The sequence below is a fragment of the Anomalospiza imberbis genome, chromosome 5, assembly GCF_031753505.1.
Source record: "Anomalospiza imberbis isolate Cuckoo-Finch-1a 21T00152 chromosome 5, ASM3175350v1, whole genome shotgun sequence".
NCBI lineage: Eukaryota > Metazoa > Chordata > Aves > Passeriformes > Viduidae > Anomalospiza > Anomalospiza imberbis.
The window spans coordinates 60,317,591-60,339,954 of record NC_089685.1 but is presented as its reverse complement, the minus strand read 5'-3'; the positions used below and the strand labels follow the sequence as shown (position 1 = coordinate 60,339,954).

The 22,364-nt window shown below is 46.4% G+C and overlaps 1 protein-coding gene across 3 annotated transcripts; it reads left to right on the top strand.

Annotated features, from left to right (window-relative positions):
- Positions 1–19,528, top strand: IL2RB (interleukin 2 receptor subunit beta). Of its 3 annotated transcripts, XM_068191176.1 has the most exons (11): positions 26–121; positions 4,883–5,123; positions 6,386–6,483; positions 6,810–6,936; positions 8,413–8,527; positions 10,022–10,133; positions 10,675–10,823; positions 11,256–11,433; positions 13,210–13,306; positions 15,128–15,212; positions 16,579–19,528. In XM_068191176.1, the coding sequence occupies exons 3-11, from the start codon at positions 6,402–6,404 to the stop codon at positions 17,404–17,406; spliced, it is 1,773 nt and encodes a 590-aa protein (XP_068047277.1). In that variant the 5' UTR covers positions 26–121; positions 4,883–5,123; positions 6,386–6,401; the 3' UTR covers positions 17,407–19,528. The 3 variants fall into 3 exon arrangements, with proteins under 3 accessions (XP_068047278.1, XP_068047277.1, XP_068047279.1); XM_068191177.1 differs by lacking the exon at positions 4,883–5,123 and having other exon boundaries at positions 1–121; XM_068191178.1 differs by lacking the exon at positions 26–121 and having other exon boundaries at positions 4,827–5,123; positions 11,256–11,427.
- Positions 19,529–22,364: the final 2,836 nt, after the last annotated feature.

Sequence of the window (22,364 nt, the reverse complement as noted above, 5' to 3'; positions counted from 1 at the left end):
TGGTCTATGAATCTGTTTTTGAAGAAGATGGGAAGGTGTCCTTTACGTCCCTTTCTCTGCTGTGGAAATTGAGACTCAGAGAGGATGTGAGAGCTGTACACAGATGATGATAGTCCCGTGGGTGCATACCTTCCTTCCAGTTCGCACTGCTGAATTTTCCATCACAGTGTGCCAGAATAAGACCATCTGCATACACAGGCACCATGATTAAGCTGACAGAGATCACTTGCCACACTGCTGTGGCTCAAATGCCTGCTGGGCCTCAGACACCATGTCCCCAGGCTCAGACAAGGGTGTAGGCAGTGGTCTTCCTTCATGTTGCTGAGCCAGGCCCAGGATGACAGCCCAGGTCTTCCTTGAGAGTCTCTAGGGAGGGACTCTGGGTCTGAACAGCTCTTGTGGCGCCACGAGCACTCATCAGGGAGACAGGCATCCACTCCTAGGAGCTCTCTTAATGCCTGACTCTGCTGCTGGGCTCCAGCCCCTCCAACCAAAGTCCCGACACCATCTAGTTCAACCCAAACATAATGAGGAGCCAGGGGTCAGGTCCCAAGCAGGAGCATCTCATGACTGTCCCATGCTCCTTCTCATGAGATCATAGCAGTGTGTTCACAGCCAGGCAGGCTAAGAGTGAAACTGCTCGAAAGTAGCATGCTCTCCCTCCCACCCTTTTCCCCCCACTTCTCTAGGGCTGTGACCATCACTGTCAAGGAGTGAAAGTGACTAACTCCTCCATCACCTCCCACCTTTGGCCTCTGACTTGCCTCGAGTGAAGGTGCCTGTGAATGCCTCAGCCTCCTACCACTTTTGTCCATGTTCTTCTATAGCCTACAGGGCTAGGGAATCCCTGCTTTTGAACATTTTTGTCTAGTCATGTGTATATTTGATGTCTACTGCCTCTATCAGGCATGTCTATCAGGAAACTCTGTAGGGCAGAATTTGGAAGGAAAGAAATGCAGGAATATCATCTACTCTATAGGTAGGCTTAGTACTTGCTGCCCAGCATTGTTACTCCATTGTGGCACCCGATTCCAGATCTTCAACGCTATTGCTTAAATGCCTCTCCACTTAAACACAGTGATGGAGATTAACCTGAGGGCAGTGTTTAGCCTGTAGCAGCAGTATCTCAAGGAATCATGGAGCAGGAGGGAAAACATCTCTCTCACATCAGCCCAAGTTTGCTGTTTTGATACAAAGTAAAGCCTCTTATAGGCTTGTAATGTGAACAAATTCACTAAAGACTTCACTTATACACTGAGTAGTGGTTTCCCACAAGGCCATTTTTACAGACATTTTTCGGAGTAGAACCACAGTTAAGGGGAAAATAAGTGCAGATGTAGAACAACAGCGTAGTTTTGAGAAGCGCACGCATACGATTGGCAGGAAATTCAATGCAAAGGTTATAGTTAGAACAACATTATTTGGAAAGTACCAGAAATAACTTGCAGAGCTTCTAGAGACCTTCACCATGTATCCTGTCAGGAAGCGAACTTTAGTGGCCATCAGGGTACCTCTGCCCTCATCTTTTCACCTCCTGCTGGTTCTGTGCCCTTTCCACTGCTCCACTCCAGAGGGCCATGGGGACAGGACACCGAGATGGATCTGCCGAGCCCTCCACTGATCTCACCCCGGTGAGCTGGGCAGTTTGCAAGGCATCCCAGTTAGCCTGGCACTCTGGTCTCACTGAGAGCCAGCAAAGGGAAGGGGTGTTCCCAGCCTAACAAATGTGGTGAGCTGATGAATTGTGGGGTAATTTGACACCACACAATGCTTTTGCCCTTCACATTTCTCTGTGTCTGTTCCCCTGTTCACCTTTGCCATTTTGCAGAGACTCTCAGTGGACATGCAACTGAAAATGAGCAGTTTCAGCAGCGCTCCTTTTCTCTAATGAAAGCAGTGTGAGGGCAAAAAGTCTTGTGCATAAGTACATGCCTCAGTCTTGAGTATTTTTAAAACTTATGCTGCCCCTGAAACCAAGCTGGACCAAGCACCACCTTTAATCAAACCTCCATCATCACACTTTTTCCTGTCACTTTAACACTGAACAACAACACTGACAGCAGAGTTTACCTATCTCAGCCACCATTATGGGGACAGGAAGGTAAAGACAAGAACACCTTGTATGTGTTGCTGACAGTGTGGTTTTGTTTGGCTTCTCACATTACGAATGGCGCAATTCCTAACAATATCAGTGTGAAGGAGATAAAAAGTGCCACATTCTCAGTAGCACAACATCTGGGGCAATCACGTTCAAAAACTGCGCTGTCAGCAAGCATAATTTACATATGCCAGGTGGGGTCTGGACATAATACCATTATCATGTCTCTGGAGGAAACCCTCTCTTATTTATGCCACACAGTTGTTGCTTCAATACATTTTAAACTGTGTTTCCAAGGAAAATATGCTGAGGAAGTTTGTGTCTCCACACATCGAGGTTTGGTTGTCTGTAGCTGATCCATCGGATCATTCGCCCTCCCTTCATAGTTTTGGAAAAGTCAATCAATTCCAGTTGCCCTTGACAAAGACGTATACCCCTTATTGAGCAAGGGTATCTTGACAGAAGAGTGCTGGTTTTCCATAGGGACCCTCTTTGGGAAAGTCTTCAATGTGACATCAGTCCCTACTAGATGGCAGAAAATCTGCACAAGAATCTACCACAGAGAAACAAATCTAGAAAAAAACAGTCTCCAGAGAGGCAGCTGATCACACAAATCCTTGCTTCCAACTGCATCAGCCACCCATCTCCTATAGGGACTGACTACATGTTAAGATTTCCTATTCCACTATTTCAGGTGCCATAGTGCACAATCAACCGCGTATGATTTTTATGCATATATATATATAAAATAAAATTTTTAAAAAAAAGGAATAAAAGGGAATCATTGGAGGTTTTTTTCCTTGATAGGCTGAACAATAAAAAACATGTGCTTTTTGCATTTGTTTTCCCAAAGTAATCTCTGGTCTCAAGGAAAGTGTAGGTTTCTCTAGCCTGAAGAACAAACAGGAAAAATTATAGTTAACATGAATGCTCCATTGCAGCTACAATGGTGGTGATATCAAGAACTTACAGAGAATTTTATTGCCTCAGCTGAGGATTTCTGTGCCAGAGTAAGCTGCACTCATTTTCAGAGTTCCTGGGAAAGGTGTTCTGTGGCTTGATGACCCATGCCATTACATATCCATCCCGATGAGAGCCTCCAAGGTGCAACATACACAGCCAGCAGTTATCAGAGCAGGAGAGCACACAGCCCATCCTCTCCCCTGCTCCTCTTCAGCAGAGGCTGGCTAGTTTTGATTTCCTAATTGTCCTCCCCAGGCCTGGCCTGACAAGACTTTTCAGATGCATTTAAATGACAGCTCTCAAGACTCCTGGTCCTCGTTGTGCGCGGTGCAGAAAGAGGTGCTGCACTCCACTACTGCTGGCTAAGAGGGTGCTTGGTTCTAGATCAACTATAATGCTTTCCCAGAAATGGCTATGAGGATTGGCTATTGCAGTCTTCTGCAAAATGGCTCTGCCTTCAAACTACTGTGTTTTTCTCCAACACTAGTGCTTTTTGAGGTCTAGTATCTTCTGAGATCCAGTCTCTGGGCTGGGCTTCCTGTGTCTAAGAATCCATCTTCCTCCTACACCCTTTTTCCACTACCTGAATCCAAGATCACTTTGTTGTTATACTATGTCCCCATCCTCCAGGTTTATAGAGTCCTTAAACAAGAACTGCCTGGAGACTTGAGATTAGCCTCTGGCAACTTTTGGTCAGCAAAACTTTCTTGCCAAAGCTGAGCTTGGGCCTTGAGATGCTCTAGGAGAGAAAGATGAGGAGCACCGAGTGTGATGACCACTGTACATGTAAGAGGAGACTCTCATCATGCAGCCATCATTGTGCAGCCCAGATGAGATAGGAAATGTGATATGCTGCACTTTAGAGAATTCTATTTCTGTATGGAAAAGAGAAAGGGGTGTGAGGACACGCTTGCAAGTCCATGTTTATCTGTGAACCAGGCAACCATCAGGCTGTGGGTTTGCATTTGCACATTTGCTCTGACTTGGGATGTGAAGGCAAAGAAAGGGGCTATCTGTCTGCAAAGGTGAGGGCATAGGAAGCTTTGGAAGAAGGTGAAAATATTTTTTGCGTCTTTTTCTGGCCTGTTGTATCTATTTCTGGCCTGTTGAATGGACAAGCCATGCCAAACAGGCACTGCAGCTACTGCAGGGCAGTATTGCCTGGCTGGACTAGCTGCAAGGCTCAGGTCATAGAGGGGTGGTTCTTCCTTCTGTGGAGTGAATGGGGTGTTTGTCTTGGTAGGGAGGCAGTGGGATGGGTGTTCTTGTGGTGTCACACCATCTGCAAGTGTGAGGGTGTGCCTCAAACTTGTTCACACTCAGCATTGACCTGGTTCTACTCACACTGCGACCCAGCATGGATCCTTTGAAACTGGGGCAATGATGTCTGGTTTCATTCAGGTGTTGCTGCTCAGGTCGGCAACTCCAGCTATTTTTCACAAAGTGGTATTTCTACTGTAGACAGACTCCTGCCCCCAGTTTCAAAGTGATCTGTAAACTTGTGTAGACCCTGAGAGCAATACGAGTGATCCATTTGGGTGTCTAAAAGAGGAAGCTATGGGTCTTGCCAGTATCCCAAGAGGTCCTTTTTGCTCTCTCTTTTGCCTCCCAGCAATGGTTTGAAACTGGTCCCAGAATGTCTGAGCATTGCTAACACCTGACCCCTCTAACCCGGTTTTTGCACTTACTGCTTTATCAGCAGGAAGTAGAATGTGGTTGGGTTTTGTTTTTTTTTTATTCTTGGCCTTACTAGCCTTTTCGATACTTTGGGGCCTTGTCTCAGTCTGACAAGGCAAGCAAGCAGCAGCTTCCTGCGCACAGGTGAGAGGGAGAAGACAGAGACCATGCATACATGAGAGAAACAGCTTTGGAGCAGAACTGCTGGGTTGTAGGCACCTCTTCTCCCATGGACATGCACTGAGCCAGGATATCTGCCTTCATCGCTCTCCCTTCTTCCCCTCACCCTTCCCCTCACTGTTTGACATTCAGCACGTGCTGCCGTCCAACCTCACGACCCCAGGGACTCCCTTCGTCTGGACTGCTCAGTGCCTGGAGCTGGAAGGTAAAGGGGGTAATGCTGGCTCTCTCCCACATGGGGGTGGCTGATCTGAAAGCATCTTAGAAGGAGTTTCAATCTGACAAACTGATCTCGCTGTTGGGAAGGGCTGAGAACATATTTATCTCTCTGTCTCTCCACAATCCTCTCAAATCATACCCCACATCTCACAACCATGCCACCCGCTTTCTCTCTTTCTGTCCCCTCTCTGCTAATGTGTTGTCATCATGTTTTTCTTCCTCTGAACCTAATCTTTTATCACAAGGAGAATTGGTATTAAGCTCATGCCAGTCCTTTATAAACCCTCTCTTCCCACCCCTCTGGCAGTGCCAGTAAGGTCCAGTGGGGCTTCCATCTTGTTTTCCTCAGCTCTCCCTGAGCTCCAGGGTTGGCGAGAGGTGAGGGTGGTTCCTTCTCCTGCGGGCAAAGGCAGATGTCAATGTACGGGTGTCCGGGTGGATGGGGAGAGAGGCTTGGATGAGAAGACTGTAAGGCCAGTCTGTCTAATATGGAACATGACTGTACAGGCTTTGTAAGACAAGGAGGCTCCCTGGGTGCTTTGAATGGATGAGGGCTGCTGCTGAGTTTCCTAATTACAAAGCCCAAATTTTCTGATACGCCTAAAATCATGACTCCTTCCAAGGCAGAGCAAGGATCTACTTGGAGAGGATGATGCATAGTTTGTGAACTATTATGTAGTATTTTTTGATATGGTAAAGCCTTGACTTTCTAGAATGTGGTAATCACTTCTCCCTGATTCCCCCACCTGTCCCAAACATGCTATTCAAAATCTGCCTCCTAAGCCATGAGCTCTGCAACTAACTTCTGTCAGTTGCATACAGGGACCCTCTTACTCAGCAAGCACCTAGTTATTTCAGCCCTAGGGTTTACCAAAAAAAAGAAGCTCTTCAAAGCACAAGCTGTGCACAGCCGAGGCAGCACTCTCTACCTGAGTCAGCAGGCAGCCTGAGACAACGCACACGGACTGCTGTGCGCTCACTCACGCGTTTTCAGAAGACATGATTCCTGCAAACAGCCTCTGTCCTGCCCTGTGAACAGCCTCACTGCTGAGCAAAGCACCCAAGGCAGGAGAACAGTGAGGTGCTGAGGGAAAAGTGCAGACTCCAGAGTGGAAGGGATATGAGTTTCTGAGCCTAGAAGACTGGCACTGCATCCTAGGACAGTGGATGCCTCTGTGAGATGACATCTCGAGATCTCCCTAAGTTCCGTTGCTGAGTTGTGTTGTGGGGGTGTCTTCTCTCTTTCAGTGTGTCGCCAGTACTGATGAAGCTCTCATTGCTGCTTCTGTCTCACCTCTGCCTGTTCAGCCTCATGCCTCCCTCGTGGGCATCAGACTCAGCACAAGGTAAGAAGCAATTCCTTTCACCTGTGCCAGCTGGGGGAACAGGGAGGGCAGTCAGCCAGGGGAGTGTGTGCGCCACATATGCCGCTGTGCAATGTTTGTGTTGTAACATGCAGCCAGAGGAGGTTGCAATATTACAGGTCTCTGATGAGCACATCAGCCTCCAAGGATATAGAGAAATGAGTAGCACTGCTTTTCTTACTTGGAGTTGTCCAGCAGAGGATTCAGTCGGTAGTTTGGGATGGGGCAGCATTGTCTGGGGTGATGCTTAATGCCAAGCATCGTTGCTAATTGAGCCACATTGCTGTCTGGCTCTTCTCTGCTGGCAGGTGCCTCCAGCCTCACTTGTTGGTATGACTCACGGGCAGCTCTCTTCTGTGACTGGGACCCGGGCAGGGACTTGGCTGAAACACCATGCCAGCTGGAGATTTTGTCAAAGAAAGGCTTTTATGACAGGTAGGTGACTGGAGAGACTGAGGAAAAACAATGCCATTTTACAAAAATGTAGGCTTCCCCTTCCCAGGGCTGCCAGGTGTAGTGGAGGGAGCTGAGGTGTTTTGTCTTGAACTCTGTCTCTATCTCTGTGTGGGCTGAGATGCTGGCAGCCACTGCTCAGTGCTTGCCATCTGACAGTCCCAAACTGTCTAGCACAACCCATCTTTCAGCTCCATGGCTGTATCTGAACTTCACTTTTCAAAAAATCCCTCTTCCTTGGCAGACACCCTCAGGACTGAAAGGCATTTTCAATGGAAAATGAGGATGTATAGAGATGGGGCTGGAGAAGGGTGGAATTGAAGTCATACAGAGGCATTTGGCATTTGCCAGGATGAACTGAGATGTTGCACCTTGAGTAATAATGACTGAAGAAAACTACTGTCCTCCTTTCTCTCCTTTGGCTCTTTCATCTCTTCCAGTTCATGATGTTTTCCTCTCCCATATGCCTCCCAGCAGAGGGGAGGTGTTTGCCCAGTACTGCTGTGGGGGCTGGCTGAGTCTGTCATCTCCAAATAGGACATCTGCAGACAAGAGGCTTACCAGCCAAGCCCAGGACTGCCCTGGGTGCCTGCCATAAGGAGAGGCTCAGTGTGATTCTGTCACTGGGTGGGTTACTTGTCACTGTCATAGAGACACCTCCAATTGGGTTAGATGGACAAATATACCATGGGGGCGGTGCATGGCCCTAGAAAGCTAAAACACTGATGTTGCTCCATGGGTGTGAGTCAGAGTCTGTGGATGGAATTGGGGCTGGATGTGGAATTGTGCAGTTCTTTGACTGGGTCTCTAGGAAGAAAACCCTCCCCACTGTCAGTGAGTCCCAGGCCTGATCTGACCTTACAGCTCAAGCAGGCACCTCAGTCAGACACTGCCCCAGCTGCAACCCCACAGATGTTCTCCACCCTGCCATACCCCATGCCATAGCTCAGCTGGGGCTCTCTTGTCAGAGCAGAAGAGAGGTTACGGTGTAGTGCTGCCACTCGTGATGTACTGTCCTGGATGACTGAGATGTGACCTGGCTCAGAAGGTACATGTCACTGAGCATCTGAGATCCTACAGGACTGTCAGTGTCTGGAAGGAGACCTGTAAATCCTGGAGGGGCTGAAACAGGCACCTGTCTTCCAGGGCCATGTTGCTGTAGGTGAGTTTGGGCTCTGTATGCCTTCTGATATCAACAGGAAGCAGAGAAGATAGGAAGAGGATTTTGTAAAATCTTTGAAACTGGAAATCTGCTGTTATTTTTGCCTTGAAATAACTGGGTTGCATTGACTTCCAAGTGCCAGCACATAAAATTTATCTGAGTGATACAATGGGGAGAGAAAGTAGGATTAAATCTTTGCTGTAACCTGTTCAGCAAATACAGTAGGATGTAAAATGCTTTGAAAACCCTTTAGTGTTACAGAATATTTGACTAACTACAAAACTATAACTTCCCAGCTTACTGGAGTTATATCCCTCACCTGAAAAACGCAAGAAGCACTGCAAATTTCCCAGGGCAGAGCATATGACAGGACTGAGGAGATGCATCAAAACCTTCAATCAAAATGTTAATGTGAGTAATTCATCTGGGATGTCCTGGCTCCTGACAAAGGGGAAAGGATTTATATATGTTCATTTTGGGTGTATAAGCAGTGCAACATCCAGGGGTAGTATAAAAAGTCCAAACCTAATCCCTGAGTCTGGGTCTGGGATGGGGCTTGGTGTTATGTGTTGTTGATATACGTGCCTCCTGTGGGTTCCCCTGCAGAAGGGATTGGCTTCATTGTGAGCTGGGCCATGCTGTGCTGACACATGCAGAAGAGCTGCAGGACAGACAGATCATATTCCGTGTCCCACGTCTGTCACACTACGACACGAAACAACTCACACATTTACGTTAGATGCAAAAGAGGGAAAAGAGGAAGTTTTATTTCTGACCTCGCAATATATAGAATTCTAAAAGCGGTAATGGATTGGAGGATGAAATTGCCACTTCTTTAACTACACTGGTTAAATTAACAGTCTATCAATTCTCTCTTCTCACAAAGAAGAGTGCAAAACAATCATTATTTACATGACAGTGTGTGAGAAACTCTAGTAGAAATATGTAAATATTAGAAGGTACAGAAAACTTCTTTTAAAAGAACATTAAAACTTTTAAAAGAACAGGACGACACACGTCTCAATCACCCGTGTTTGGCCCTAATCCCTTCCTCTGAGGAGGGATGGGCATCACCACCAGCTCTGAGATCACCTCTTGATCTCATTTTCCTAGAAATTATCAATATAATTTTCTAGATCATTATCTACTGTGAAGTGTGGTTAGATGTGTCTAATGCAAGATACACAGCAACACATCACTGGAGCTAATGGTGATGCAAATATTCTAACTATTATTCTTTATTTAAATCAGTCTTATTTTGGATCCATTACGTACTTCCTGTAGTCACATCCAGTGTCACTGCAGTTCCCATGTTTTCAGAAAACACCTAATATTTTTATTGGTAAAGTCACAACCAGTTCTAATGACAGACAAGCTTTCATACATTTGCATGTCATGTGCAAAGACAAATTGCAGGGTTGGTATATAGCTCCAAAATCTTTTCTTTCTAATCAAGCTAATTTCTCTGTTGCTTATTCAGTACTGTATGATGTACATGGCCCTTCAGCATCACAACATTTCAAGTGTCATGTTTAATACTAATGTGGTTTCAGTCTTACCAGGGAACATAAAATGTTCTGGTAAAAATAAAATTTCTCAATAAATGTCACCCATAGAGAGTAACTTTTTCTCCTGCTTAGTCAGCACATACAGGAAGCGCAAGAAACTAGCGTATCACAATATTTTGTGCCCTTCTTGCCAATAAACAAACAAAAAACAATCCAACCACATGAAATATAAATTTTTGGCTCCTCACTCACCACTGAAATTTATGCCACTCTGCCACAAATACCTTCCATATTTATTGTCAAGTATGCCTAGTCATCGTATGCACAGACAATGCTTAGAAATTTGAATGCTTATTCATGAGGTTTCATTGTCACTAATGGTTAATTTTCCTTGCAGAATCAGTGCTTCACCATTTCAGACCGTCTTAGCTTGTCTGTCCATTGCCACACTGAAGAGAATAAAACCAAAATACCTGAGCAAATAAAAAACTTCAATCCATTTGAAAACAGTGAGTACTCATCTGCCTTCTGGTCTCTGAAGCTTCCTCATGAGAGGATGGTAGAAATTAATTTTCCTTCCTCATCCACTCCTATGCAACACCCACAGCTGATTTTAGGCCCTTGTCTTTTGCTTGTCCCCTACTACAATGAGCACAATGTTGACTCCTGCCACTTGTTCCTCTGTCATGCAATGTCATGCCAGCCACATCCTGTCCTGTCCCATATCTGGCTTCAAACTGGTAATGATAGCTCAGCTGCCCTCATGAAAAATGTGTGATGCAGGAAGGATGGAAACTCTTGCTGCTCTTCCTCTGCCCCCTCTAGTTACATGCTTCCACCCTTCTTTAAGACAGGTTTGGCACGTTTCAGTCTTTGCTCAAAGGATTCAACTCACTAATCCAGAAGAAAAACATCTGCTTGGGACATTGTTTTGCTGGCTGTTTGAGTTTACTCGTCTCAAGGAGATATCCTGCTGCTCAGGTGCTTGATGTGCAGTCCTGTTATGGACACAGTATGGGGATATCAGCCCTACTTCTTCTCTCTTTCCAGTAAAGCTGAGGCCTCCAGGAGACCTTCAGCTGGTTAACATAACTGAAAACACCTCCAACCTAACATGGAGCCTGAATATTTCCTCTCACTATTTGGATGGGATGCGGGAGTACCAAGTGCGGTACCGACATGTGAGTCAGTCCTGGGAGGTGAGTACAGAGGGGGAAGCTGGGACGTGCTACCATATGGGTCCTGGATGAATCCTGGCCTTGTTTATGTCCCCCAAGATCTGCTCCTGGGCCTCCTCTCAGGATGTGACCAGTTTTGGTGAAGCTGGAGAGATGATGACAGCCCCTGCTCTTTTATCTGTGTCACCTGCTGCCAGTGTTTGGTGATGACAAGGAGGCAGATGGGGATCCTATTTTACTTAGTGCTGTCACAAAAAAAATTCAGACAGTTCCAGGACAGACCTGAAAGGGATGGGAAAAGCAAAGCGAAGAACAATTTTCCTTCAGGGTGAGCAAGCCATGCACGAGGTGTAAGGACTTGAGACAAGTCTTCTCTGAGGGTTTTGGAGAAGATGAGTATGTGACGCTGTAAACCAGGGTGTTGACAATGTTCTAAATTTGCCCTACTCCCAGGAGGCTGTGAACTTGCCCATTGAACAGGACCAGATGTGGGCAAATTTTGAGAGACTCTCACCCAACTCGAAATATGAGGCAGCTGTCCGTGCAAGGCCAAGTGCCAGAAGTCCCTACAAAGGCGTGTGGAGTGACTGGAGCAAGCCGGTCCTGTGGAGGACACACGCTGACCGTAAGGGTAAGTCAGGTAGTCTGACCTGGAGGGGAAAACAGGATCTCAGGGTAAACAAGGTAGAATGGCCAAAACAGGGTGAGAAACTGAAGGAAGATGTGTAGGGAGAACTATGTTGCCCAAAGAATAATAGAAAGGTTGAAAAATGCCCCTCCTGATCAGTTAGGTGAGATCATCTCAGCATCACAGATTAAGGGCAAATGACCCCAGCAAAGCCCCTCTGACATCCAGAAGCCAGGCAAAATCCACAAGGTTTAAATCAGAGACTGCTTCCCCAGAGCAGTAAGGCCAGATGTCTAACCAGCAGAAGCAGTGGCCAGGATTGGCATTTTCCCAGAAGCTAATGTTACCTGGGAACATTCTCCCAGCTTCCTAAAATGGCCAGTTCAGTGGAGGTATGTATGGATCAGTGAAATGCAGTGAAGCAGCTCTCAGCTCCTGAGCTGAGGAACACCCGAGCTTGGGAAGCAAAGTCTCATGGAAACTGGGAGAGACTTACTGACATACATGCATGATAAGACTCTTTAAAAAGGTCTGCTGAGATTTGCATCAGTCACTCTATGATCTTCCAGCCTTGGAAGATAGTGCCCTTCAGTGAGTTGGTGGCTGTGGCCTCTGTCATATTTTTTCCAAAAAATAAGCAGGTAGAGGTTATTCCTTCTCATGTTGCCCCCATCCTGCCTCTGCTCAACCCCTCCCTGTTGTTCCTGGTCTTGGTATAAACAGAGGAGATATGTTTAGAAAGGGCACTGTTGCTGTGGTGATCAAATTTTGAGAGTGTGTGATGTCAGTGAATAGGATACAGCCACAACCAGTTGTCATAGCAACCAAGACCCAAAGATAACCAGGGTACCAGAGGCACAGGAGACAAAGTGATCTGAGTAGCATCTCAAGGACAGGGAAAGAAAGAATGTGCTAAAAATGTCCCCTCCATCTTTTATTTTTCTCTGTACTCTCCTAACTGCTCCAGAGATTCTCTGCATGACCAGGCCAAGGGACATGAGGGATGGGAGGAGATGAGGGGCAGGCAGAGGAAGCAGGCACCAGAACAGCAAGGCCAAGGAAAGGTGCACTGGGAGATATGTGTGAAAGAGACAGATTAAGGAATGTTTGAGATGATGGCAAACAAGCCTGAGGAGTGCTGGCAGCCCTGGCAATGTGGGAACCCAGTCTCTTTGTCTTAACCCTACAATCCAGGTACTAAAATATGGTGTAAAACTGTAACCTTCCTAGCCTCCTAATGCTTCCCTACACCTCTCCAAAGAAAGAAGCCAGTCCTTTGACCCCTAACCTTCTCTATCCTTATCCTCTTGCCTTCTCAGAGACCTGTGAACACCATGACTCCCTCTCCCCCACTGACCATTAGTGCTGTTTCAAGCCTCCAACCCCACTTTAGCTGGCTTTAGGAGTCCCTGCTTTCCTTGGCAATGAAACAGGTTGGTGGACACTTCAACCAGCAGACTGTGCCACCTCATCTGTGGCCACCCCTAGCTGTGGTGCTGTTATGACCAGGGAGTTCAAGATGTTCAGCATAAATTTTCTGTTAAGCAATGCTTAGACGCTGAAACCCCTATCAGTTCAAGGCATCCTACACAACAGCAGAACTCACATATACTCTGACCTGTATAATTCTAGATAATAGATAATATTATAATATTATATAAAATTATAACAAAGGCCCACTTCGATCACCTTGAACAACCATGGAAGGGCTGCAGCTTCTACCTACAGAATCTTGGTTAGATTTTAACAGCCATTTCCTCATTCTTTCTCATCTTGCAGGAACATCCCAGCCAGTCCTGCCAGTTCTAATAGTGAGCACCTTCATCTTTGTGATCATTGGAACTGCCTTCCTCATTAACTTACGGACCCTGAAATGGTAATTGAGAATTAAGCTTACATTTCTGTTCCTCTCCTATATTTTGTGAATATTCTCAAAACTCAGATTATTTTTCACCTGGTGTTACTCAGGATAGAGATGGCTTTAAGCCAATCAATTTATGGTTTATAGCCCAATCTTCTGAGACTGATATTTGCCTGTGGAAAAATAACACCACCGAAGATGATGTGGTTTCACCAGCACTGTCATATTGTGCCATGCTCCTGTGACCTGGTGCCATGCCCTGGTGCCATGCCCTGGCTAAATTTAAAACAGCTGCCTCAGCACATCTGTTGCCCAGAGGTTAGAGTGGTGTTTCCTGGCAGAGATGCATCAAAATTGCCTCCTCAAAAGCAGGTCACTGGGTTGAGAACTCTCCCTGTAGCAAGGACCAAGCAAGCCTGGTTACCACTACCTTCTCATTTAAACATTCCAGCAATAGCTCAGGCAGAATGAGATGACATTGGGCCTGCAGGCAAAACTCCTGAGTGAGGGGCACAATTCTTGTTCTCCCTGGTCTGTGCAGTCCTCACACACTGATAAAACCTATATGATGCTTCAAGACCTCTTTGCCAGTGTTTCCACCTAGACACTGCTTTTATTAGGGACTGAATGTGTCTCACAAGATTACTCAACACAATAATAGGAACAGTGACCTCTCAGCTTGGCACAAGGTTAGAAACAGTCACAGGTTTTCTCATCTCAGGTCAGGGGTAAAGAAGCAGGGTGCTGATATTCATGGCAGGGAGCAGGGGCAAACATTCTCAGCAATGAAATTGCAGAGGCTGGATGGTGAGAGAACCATGCTGAAGGGAGATGGATACTGAGAAAGTCACTGGTCACTATTTTACCCTGAGTCATAAAACAAAGTTGAGGAAGTGCTAGATGTACAGCACAGAGGGAGTTAAAAAGGCCTCCTTTCTCCACAAAGTATAATTAACCTAGGGGAATTGAGTGCAGAATAATGCTAAGGTAAGATGCAAGGAAGGATTAGACATGCATGAATAAAAATAGCATCTGCAATGATGTAAGGTAGTTTATATGCAAGAGCTAGCAAGTTCTGATGCTTCAGAGAGTACACCGATTGCCTCCAGAGGTCAGGAGGGTTTTTCCTTAAAACAGCCTACAGCAAAGGTTCAGCAAAGGGATGACAAGATGATCCAACCACTCTGAGAAGCTGAGGAGCAGATTAGATCACTCCATGCTGCCTCAGGATGACAACACACTGGTTCCAGGGAAGGAGACGTCTGTGGACAATGCAAGGCATACTCACTCAGATGGCTTGCACGGCCAGTGTGCCCCAGCTGTGCCATGCAGCATCCTGCTAGGAGGGCAGAGAGCTGTGGCAGAGCTTTCCCAGTGACAGCCCTGCTCAGGCCACATGGTCCTGAGTCATTGTGGTGGTAGCAAAACAAAGAAGGGGCAGCTCACAGCAGTGGGAACTTGGAAACAAGGGAGGCCTGCTCAGCTTGTCATCAGGACAGGGGCTGAAGGGGCCAGGTGGAGAGGTTAAGGTGACCAGACAAGGCAGGGAAGAAATCAGTAAAACCAGGAGTTGTCCTTCCCCTGGGAAAATGCTGAGGTAAATGCATTTTCCAGTGCCAGGTTTATCTGTCTCATTTCTGTACATCTCATGGCTCAGCTAGTCCCTCTCAGACCATTCAAGAGGAAGGTCAGCCCTCAGGCTCGACCTTACTTTACCACTTCCCCCATGCCCGGGCAGTACCTGTAAATTGCAGGGCACTCTTTCACCCCCAGCAGAGTGACAGTGATCAGGATCAGGCCCTGCTTCATTTGTCCTTCTCATTGTCTTTCCTCAAGGTTTAAGAAGGTCCTGAAGATTCACATCCCAGACCCTGAGAAGTTTTTTCCCCCACTTGTTTCTGTTCATGGAGGTGACATTCAGGTATGGAGCTGGGGATGGAATCATAGGGGGGAGAAATGAGGGAAAGGAGCATCCAGCTGTACATGCCCAGGACAGACAGACCTACCCATGCATACATGATATATATGCCTGTAGCACCAGCTGCTGGGTTCTCTGCTCAAGTTCTATTTTCTGACCTTCTAAAACCCAACACTCAGCCAAGGCATCTCTAATTGCAGAATGGAGAAATGGCAAACCACAGCACAAAGCACAGCACCCTGCTCCCATAATCGGCAGCTCGAGAGACAACAAGGGACCCGCAGGAGGGAACTTGGCCTCTCAAGACCCCTCTCCCTCCCAGTTCAGTGCCTCCCTACTTGCCCTACTAGGCTGCCCAGCTCTTCCCCAGATTTCCTGCTGTGAGCTTCTCCTCTGCTCCGATGTGAATTGCCATCACACTGGAGAGCACTTAGCTATTCCTTGCATTCTTGTCTGTTTCCCTTCTTTTCCCACTCCACCATTCCCCTCCCCTACGCTCTCTGTGACTATGGACAGCTGCAAAGAGACAATTACCATTCTGTGCAGCATTAAAGGGAGCATCAGATGCAAGACGTGGGAGGTGATCCCGAGGGGCATCTTGCTTTAAGAAGGACAGAAAGAAACTGCAGAGGGTTCAGAAACAGCAAAGCTTTGGAAAAGCCAAGGTGTAAAAAGGCTTAGAAAGCTTAAACTACAGGGAAAGAGTACAGAGTAGGGGGACAAGGTTGTGCAGCAGGCACTCAAGACATTTTATCAGTGCAGGAAGAACTTGAAAAATTTGCTTTACAAGCCATAAAGGCAATGGATTTGGGTGTCATCAAAATCAGTTTATTTTTAAGGATAATGATGCACTGAAGGATATTGCTCATGATGACTATAAAAATTAGGCACAAGGGGCCTGGAAGAGCACTTTAGACAAGAAATCTGCCTATGGCCATGTGGATATATCAGAAGCTTGTTGAGCACCTAGGAATAGATTGCATGAGATGCACCTCAATACTGTTTTTCATGCTTCGCTTCACCTTATGGTCTTGTAAGAGTTTTTCCTACCTTTTTCCTACCTTTTTTATTCCCTTTGTTTCCCTTTGATTTTCCATCTTAAATTCCCTGCTCCTGAAATCTCAAAACATAGGCTGACAAGATCCACTCTTAATTTTAATGTGACAGAATGACATACTCTCTCTGAAAATCCTGCAGATGAGACATCATGAATGGGAATTTCCCTCCCCACCACCTGTGGTAACCCTGGCTTGGACAGAAAAGAGGTCACTTGATTGCTGTGGCCAGTCAGTAGAAGAAACCTTTGGTTCCTCTCTGAGTGCTATACTTTGGTAGTCACAGTCTCTCTCTCGTGTTTCTTCCCCACCAGAAATGGCTCTCCTCCCCGTTCTCTACATCTTCCTACTGTGTGAACAGCACAATCCCAGAGATCTCCATGCTCGAGGTGATGCAGAAGAATGACCAGGAATCCCGGTTTCTACTTTCCAAGGGAACCCTGACTCCTGATCCTCCCACAGAAACCAGTGTGCACTCTGTATCCAGCTGCTTCACCAACCAAGGCTACTTCTTCTTCCATCTTTCCAACTCCTTTGAGATCGAACCCTGTCAGGTCTACTTCTCCTATGAGCCTTTCAGCCAGGAGGGCAGTAGCAGCAAGGATGGTGACTGTTACCAGACTCTCCCCTCCCCAGACCTCTGCACGCTGGCAGAGGACATGAATGTGTTGCCCAACAACTTCTTTCACTGTATGGCGGCAACCCAGGGCTCCAGAAAGAGCTCTTTCATGGAAGAGGCAGCAGGTGAAGCCCAGCAGGCCATGGCTGTTCCTGGGGCTCTCCAGTCGAGTGAAGGCACTTCACCAACACCGGTTCTGGAACAGGATGAGAAGGTGATGGACAAAGCAGTTTCACAACCTGCTGAGGCCGTGTGCCAGCTGGACACTGACCTTCCTGACCCACTGGACGTGCAGGACAGTGATACTGTCAGTGTAACAGATGGGAGTGGGAAGGGGGGCCCTCCAACTGACCCCTGCACACCAGCAGCAAATGCTACCTCTTCCTTCTCCCAGCCTCCACCTCTAACACAAAGACAGGATGAGGATCCATGCAAAACAGCCTTCTCCAGCCAGGTCCCAAACACTGGTGCCTACCTTTCTCTGAGGGACCTCCAAAGCCAGTACAGCCATTGCTCTGTCTAGGATCTGCCTGGATGGAGACCCAGACGTGGGAAAGGCCACCTCTGCAAGGAAGGCTAGATGGACAGTTTCTCTCCTCAGGACATGAATGTAACTTCAGCATCAATCCCATCAGGACTGCTCACTAATGAGGCTGGAGAGCACCGGCCAACAAGGACTTACCTTCATAAGCAAATATGAAGGTTAAGACTCTGTTGATACTGGTTCTGATGGCATAGAAACTCCTCACACTTCTCAAGTGACATTCCAAACCTCACCAATTCATTTTTCCCTTCCCAGCTCCTGGTAGGAGACTGTGTCAGCACTTCCATGCTCTGCATTTTGGTGTAAAATAGCACTCAGCTTTGAGGCTGAGCAGGCATATGATCAGTTTGCCTCATACTGGCTTAAAAACCTCTAATGGGATGTAGAAATGCCTGAAGATGTGGATATAAGATTTTGTACAGGGGCCAATAGCACTGCCAGTCATTGCTGAGGTTGATGATGAAATGGATGAAGACATCTCCTCCTGACTGAAACAAGGGTGTGATTTTTTTCTATGATGTCCCCACTTTAAGTTTTAATCAGAAATTACATTCTAAACTACATGGTCCAGCTTTAGACTTTAGAGTCTAGACCTTAGAGTCTCTAAGGTCAGCTCAGAGCCACAACTGCATCAGCTGTCTAAGCAGTGCAGTGTAAAAAAGAAATCCCCATTATTGAGTTAAAAATACTGGGGAAATCCCCTCCCTCTCTTTCTTTCCTCCAGCTTGATGGTGGCAGTAAAAAGAACTCACAGTTTCCCATTCTTGCTACAATATTTTTCATGAAATCGAAAGCCTTTCTGCCCTGCTGGCAAACTACAGTTATTTGGCTATGATAAGCTGATTGCAGAATAGTTCATCCCACATCCTGTATAAGTGGAAAACATCACAGCAGTGCTGCCCATTCCTTCCACTGCTCAAGGGAAACCATTGCCTAATTAGCAGCAAAGATGTGGTGAATAAGCCCAGGAAACTAACCCACAAATCAGCACCTTTACTGAAAAGAAAACCTCAATCCACTTGCAAAGAATGGGGATAGCACAGACTTTGTTTTACTTCGTCCTCTACATGCCCTGATCTGGATTAGAAAAAGCCACAAAAGAAAAGTGGTAAGGCAAAGGAAGATCCCTGCAATCACCATTTGTATCATCTGTCCATTTTCTTGCCATATTTCTGGACTTTTCAGCAGTGGGAAAATACCAGCCATGTGCTAAGAGTTCTTCTTATCTCTTGAAAACTCTTCTAATAGAATTTATACCAAAAAGTTCAAGGATATTGAACTTGTTAACGCTTCTGTCACAGCCGTGTGTCAGCTAGAACTAATTCTTTCCTATCTCTGTCTGTCCAAGCATTGAGATTCCTGTTCCTACACTGTTACCTGACCTTGCAGTATGCCTCCTGAATGCCATTAAGAGTCCCAGGTACTGGCTTGGATTTCACCTGAAAAGAGCTGCTCAGACTTGAGCCTACTCATTGCGGGGTGGCTTCGGGAACTATTCCTCTCCTCTCATCAGTTCCTTCACCATCTGTCTCAAGACATGAAATGCTCCATTGTGTCCAGGAGAAAACAGGAGACACAGTTCCCCAGATAGGGAAGTACAAGGCTTTCCCAGCTGTTTCCTGAACTTTGAGAATCTTCCCAGATGGACTTTGAAAAGAGACACTGACTCCCTTGCCTCTGATGGGCAGTTTGATATCTTACATGGGCCAAGGATCCAAGCTGCACTGTCCCCATTTAGACTTTCTTAAGCTTTTCTATTTTCCTTCATAGAATCATTAAGGTTGGAAAATAACTTCAAGATTGTCTAATACAAATTTTAACTGAATACTACCATGCCTACTAAACTGTATTGCAAAGTGCCACATCTACTTGTTTTCTGAACACTTCCAAAGATGTGCTGAACACACAAAGATGTGACTCCACCACTTTCCTGGAGAGCCTATTCCAATGTTTAAACACTCTTTCAGTGAAGAAATTTTTCCTGATATCCAACTTGAACTTCCCCTGGTGCAATTTGAAGTATATTTCCTCTTGATCTATCACTTGTTATCTGGAAGAAGAGACTGACTTCTACCTTGCCACAACTTCCTCTCAGAGAGTTATAGATAGCAATAAGGTTACCCTTGAGCCTTCTTTTCTCCAGGCTAAACAGCCCCAGCAATCCCTCAGCTTGTGCTCCATACCCTTCACCACCTCTATTGCCCTTCTCTGGACATGCTCCAGCACCTCAACGTCCTTCTTGTATTGAGCATCCCAAAATTGAATACAGGTGTAGCGAGCGCGCGAGCGCGGGTCTCCAGGACGGTTTGGATGGATGAGAGATCTCTGAAGTCAGGTCTTAGAAAATGTGGTTTATTAAAAGGGGGAAAGGCCCTGCTTGGAGTTGCCAGGCGCAACTCGTGGCAGGCCCAGGGAGAGAGGGAGAAGGAGAGAGAGGGAGGGTTCCAGGGGAAGGTCCAAGAGAGCGTCTGGTCCCTCGGGCACACCTTATCAGGGTGGCTGCCGACTGGATTTAACTCCCATCGCCACAACTCTTTGGGCTTGGCCATCCAGCCAGCGTTTTACCCAGCAAAGAATACACACATCCACACCATGGGCTGCCAGTTTCTCCAGAACAATGCTGTGGTAGATAGTGTAAAAGGTTTTACTAAAGATTAGGTAGACAACATCCACAGCCTTTCCTTCTTCCATTAAGTGAAGTTCACCCTGTCGTAGAAGATCAGGCTGGTCAAGCAGGACAAGCCTTTCCTAAACCCATGCTGGTTGGACTTAATCCCTTTGTTGTGCTGCACCTGCCATGTGATGGCACTCAAGGTGACCTGTGCCATGATCTTCTGTGGCATCAAGGTCAGGTTGATGGGCCTGTAGTTCCCCAGATCCTCCTTCCAGCCCTTTTTTGTAGATGGGTGTCACACTGGCTAACCTCCAGTCACCTGGGACCTCTCTGGCTAGCCAGAACTGATGATAAATAATGGAAAGTGGCTTGGTGAGCTCTTCTGCCAGTTTTCTCAGTGCCCTTGTATGGACCCTATCGAGCCCAAAAACTTTGGGAGTGTCTAAGTGGCACAGCTGGTCACGAACTACTTCCTCCTGGATTATAGGGGGTTTATTCTGCTCCCTTTGTCTTCTAGCTCAGGGGGGTGGGTACCCTGAGGACATCTCATCTTGCTGTTAGCGACTGAGGCAAAGAAGGCATTAAGTAGCTCAGCCTCATCCTTGATGACAATATTCCCCTGCCAAGTCAAATAAAGGACGGAGATTCTCCTTGACCCTTTTTTTGTTATTAATGTATTTGTTATTTTTGATGACAGTAGCTAGATTGAGTTCTAGCTGGACTTTCTCCTTTCTAATTTTCTCTCTGCATGACCAAACTATATATCTGTACTCTTACTGAGTACATCTTGCTGCTGAGTACAAAAAACCACATTTGCTTCTTTGTAAATAAACAAAATATTAAGTAATCCACAGTGTTTTTCTGTCCTTTCGGTGAGGGAAAATGATTAACAACTTTTCTAAATACGGAACTAGGTAAAGTTTTGCTCAGACTAATATATCTTTAGGTCTCCTTCCTACTCCCTGCCCCAAGGAACTCAGACACCTAAAAAAGAAAGCAGAGTTAGAGGTGATCCTGTAGCAAGCTCCTGAGGGCTGTCCTGGTGGCTCAGTATTTTTTCACACCGCCCCCCCCTCCCCCCCCCCCCCCCCCAACCCTTGCTTTTTGTGAAAATGTCAGCTTTGGAGCTGGCAAGCTGTTAGCACAGCTTTTGCAGCCATGCTGGGTGTGTGAATGTGTGACACACTGCGGCAGGAAGTGCTCAACGTCAGATCTGGCGATAACCGGACCTTTCTTCCAGGAAGACGAGATCATGTGGTCTTGTATGTGAGTAACATGGGTTGTGAATGCCACTCTCAGTGATTTGGGGACCTTTTGCTGCTGGGCTCCCAACAGCCCTTTGGAAATGTCACACGGGGAACAGTCAGTGCCTTCTCGAGCCCATGAGAACACGGTGTGTGGTTCTCAAACCCACAGAAACATGCTGCGGCCAGGTCTGTCACTACCAGCAGCAAACCAAAGCTGAACAACAGCACTGTGTGGAAAATATTGATGTGGAAAATATCAAGCTAACAGCCACAGGCACGAGTCCTCTCTTTATCTTGAGCTTGGAGACAACAAAGATAGCTGTCACATCTCTCATCTCCTTTCCAAGATACCTTGTTCATAAATAGATACCACTCTCAGCCTCCTCCCATATCTCTTCCTTTTTTTTGCCCTGGAGAAACAGAAAGCAAGGGGTACTTGCACTAAAAAAATTCCTCTGAAGTCAGATCTGATCAAGGGTTTGGGTCCTTGGTTGATTCAAAAGCCTGTGGTGATAGATGTGGTACGCTTGCTTAGATAGATCAGATTGAGATTCTACATTTTTTGTTCTGCTGAAAACACCAGAGATTGAGGACTTTTCTTTCCAGGAAAATTTAATTCAAAAAAGTAAGGTCTTTGGCATTGAGAAATACCCTCAGATGGGTTCTGACCCACCGTGGCAAGCCCCTCATAATGTAAACTTAGAAAACCTATATATGAATACATATGTGCCTAAAGATGCTGCTTGTCCCTCATTATCTGTGGAAATTCTGGTTCAAAGTAACTTTTAAAAGTGAAATCAGGTCTCAAATCTCTTGAGTAGTTCTGAAAGCATTCCTAGTCAAACACTACAGCTTTCTACCTACATTTAATGTTTCTCTACTAGAATCCACCATGAGGCAACTACAGCAATGGCTTTTGGTCTTCATGCAGTCCCAGACTAAACTTGGTCCATTGACAGAGCCAAAAAATATCTTTCCCTGCACAGCTGCCAAAATGAGCCCAAGTGAGCCTTGGCCCAAATCAGCTCAACCCCAGGTCGATGTCACTGGCTAGAGCTCAGCCCTGGGTCAGGAGT

Bases quoted from the DNA above. Each gene is read 5' to 3' on its own strand.
- IL2RB (XM_068191177.1), top strand. From the start codon at position 6,402: ATGAAGCTCTCATTGCTGCTTCTGTCTCACCTCTGCCTGTTCAGCCTC. The intron at 6,484-6,809 runs GTAAGAAGCAAT...CTCTGCTGGCAG, and splicing joins GGCATCAGACTCAGCACAAG to GTGCCTCCAGCCTCACTTGT. The intron at 10,824-11,255 runs GTGAGTACAGAG...CCCTACTCCCAG, and splicing joins ATGTGAGTCAGTCCTGGGAG to GAGGCTGTGAACTTGCCCAT.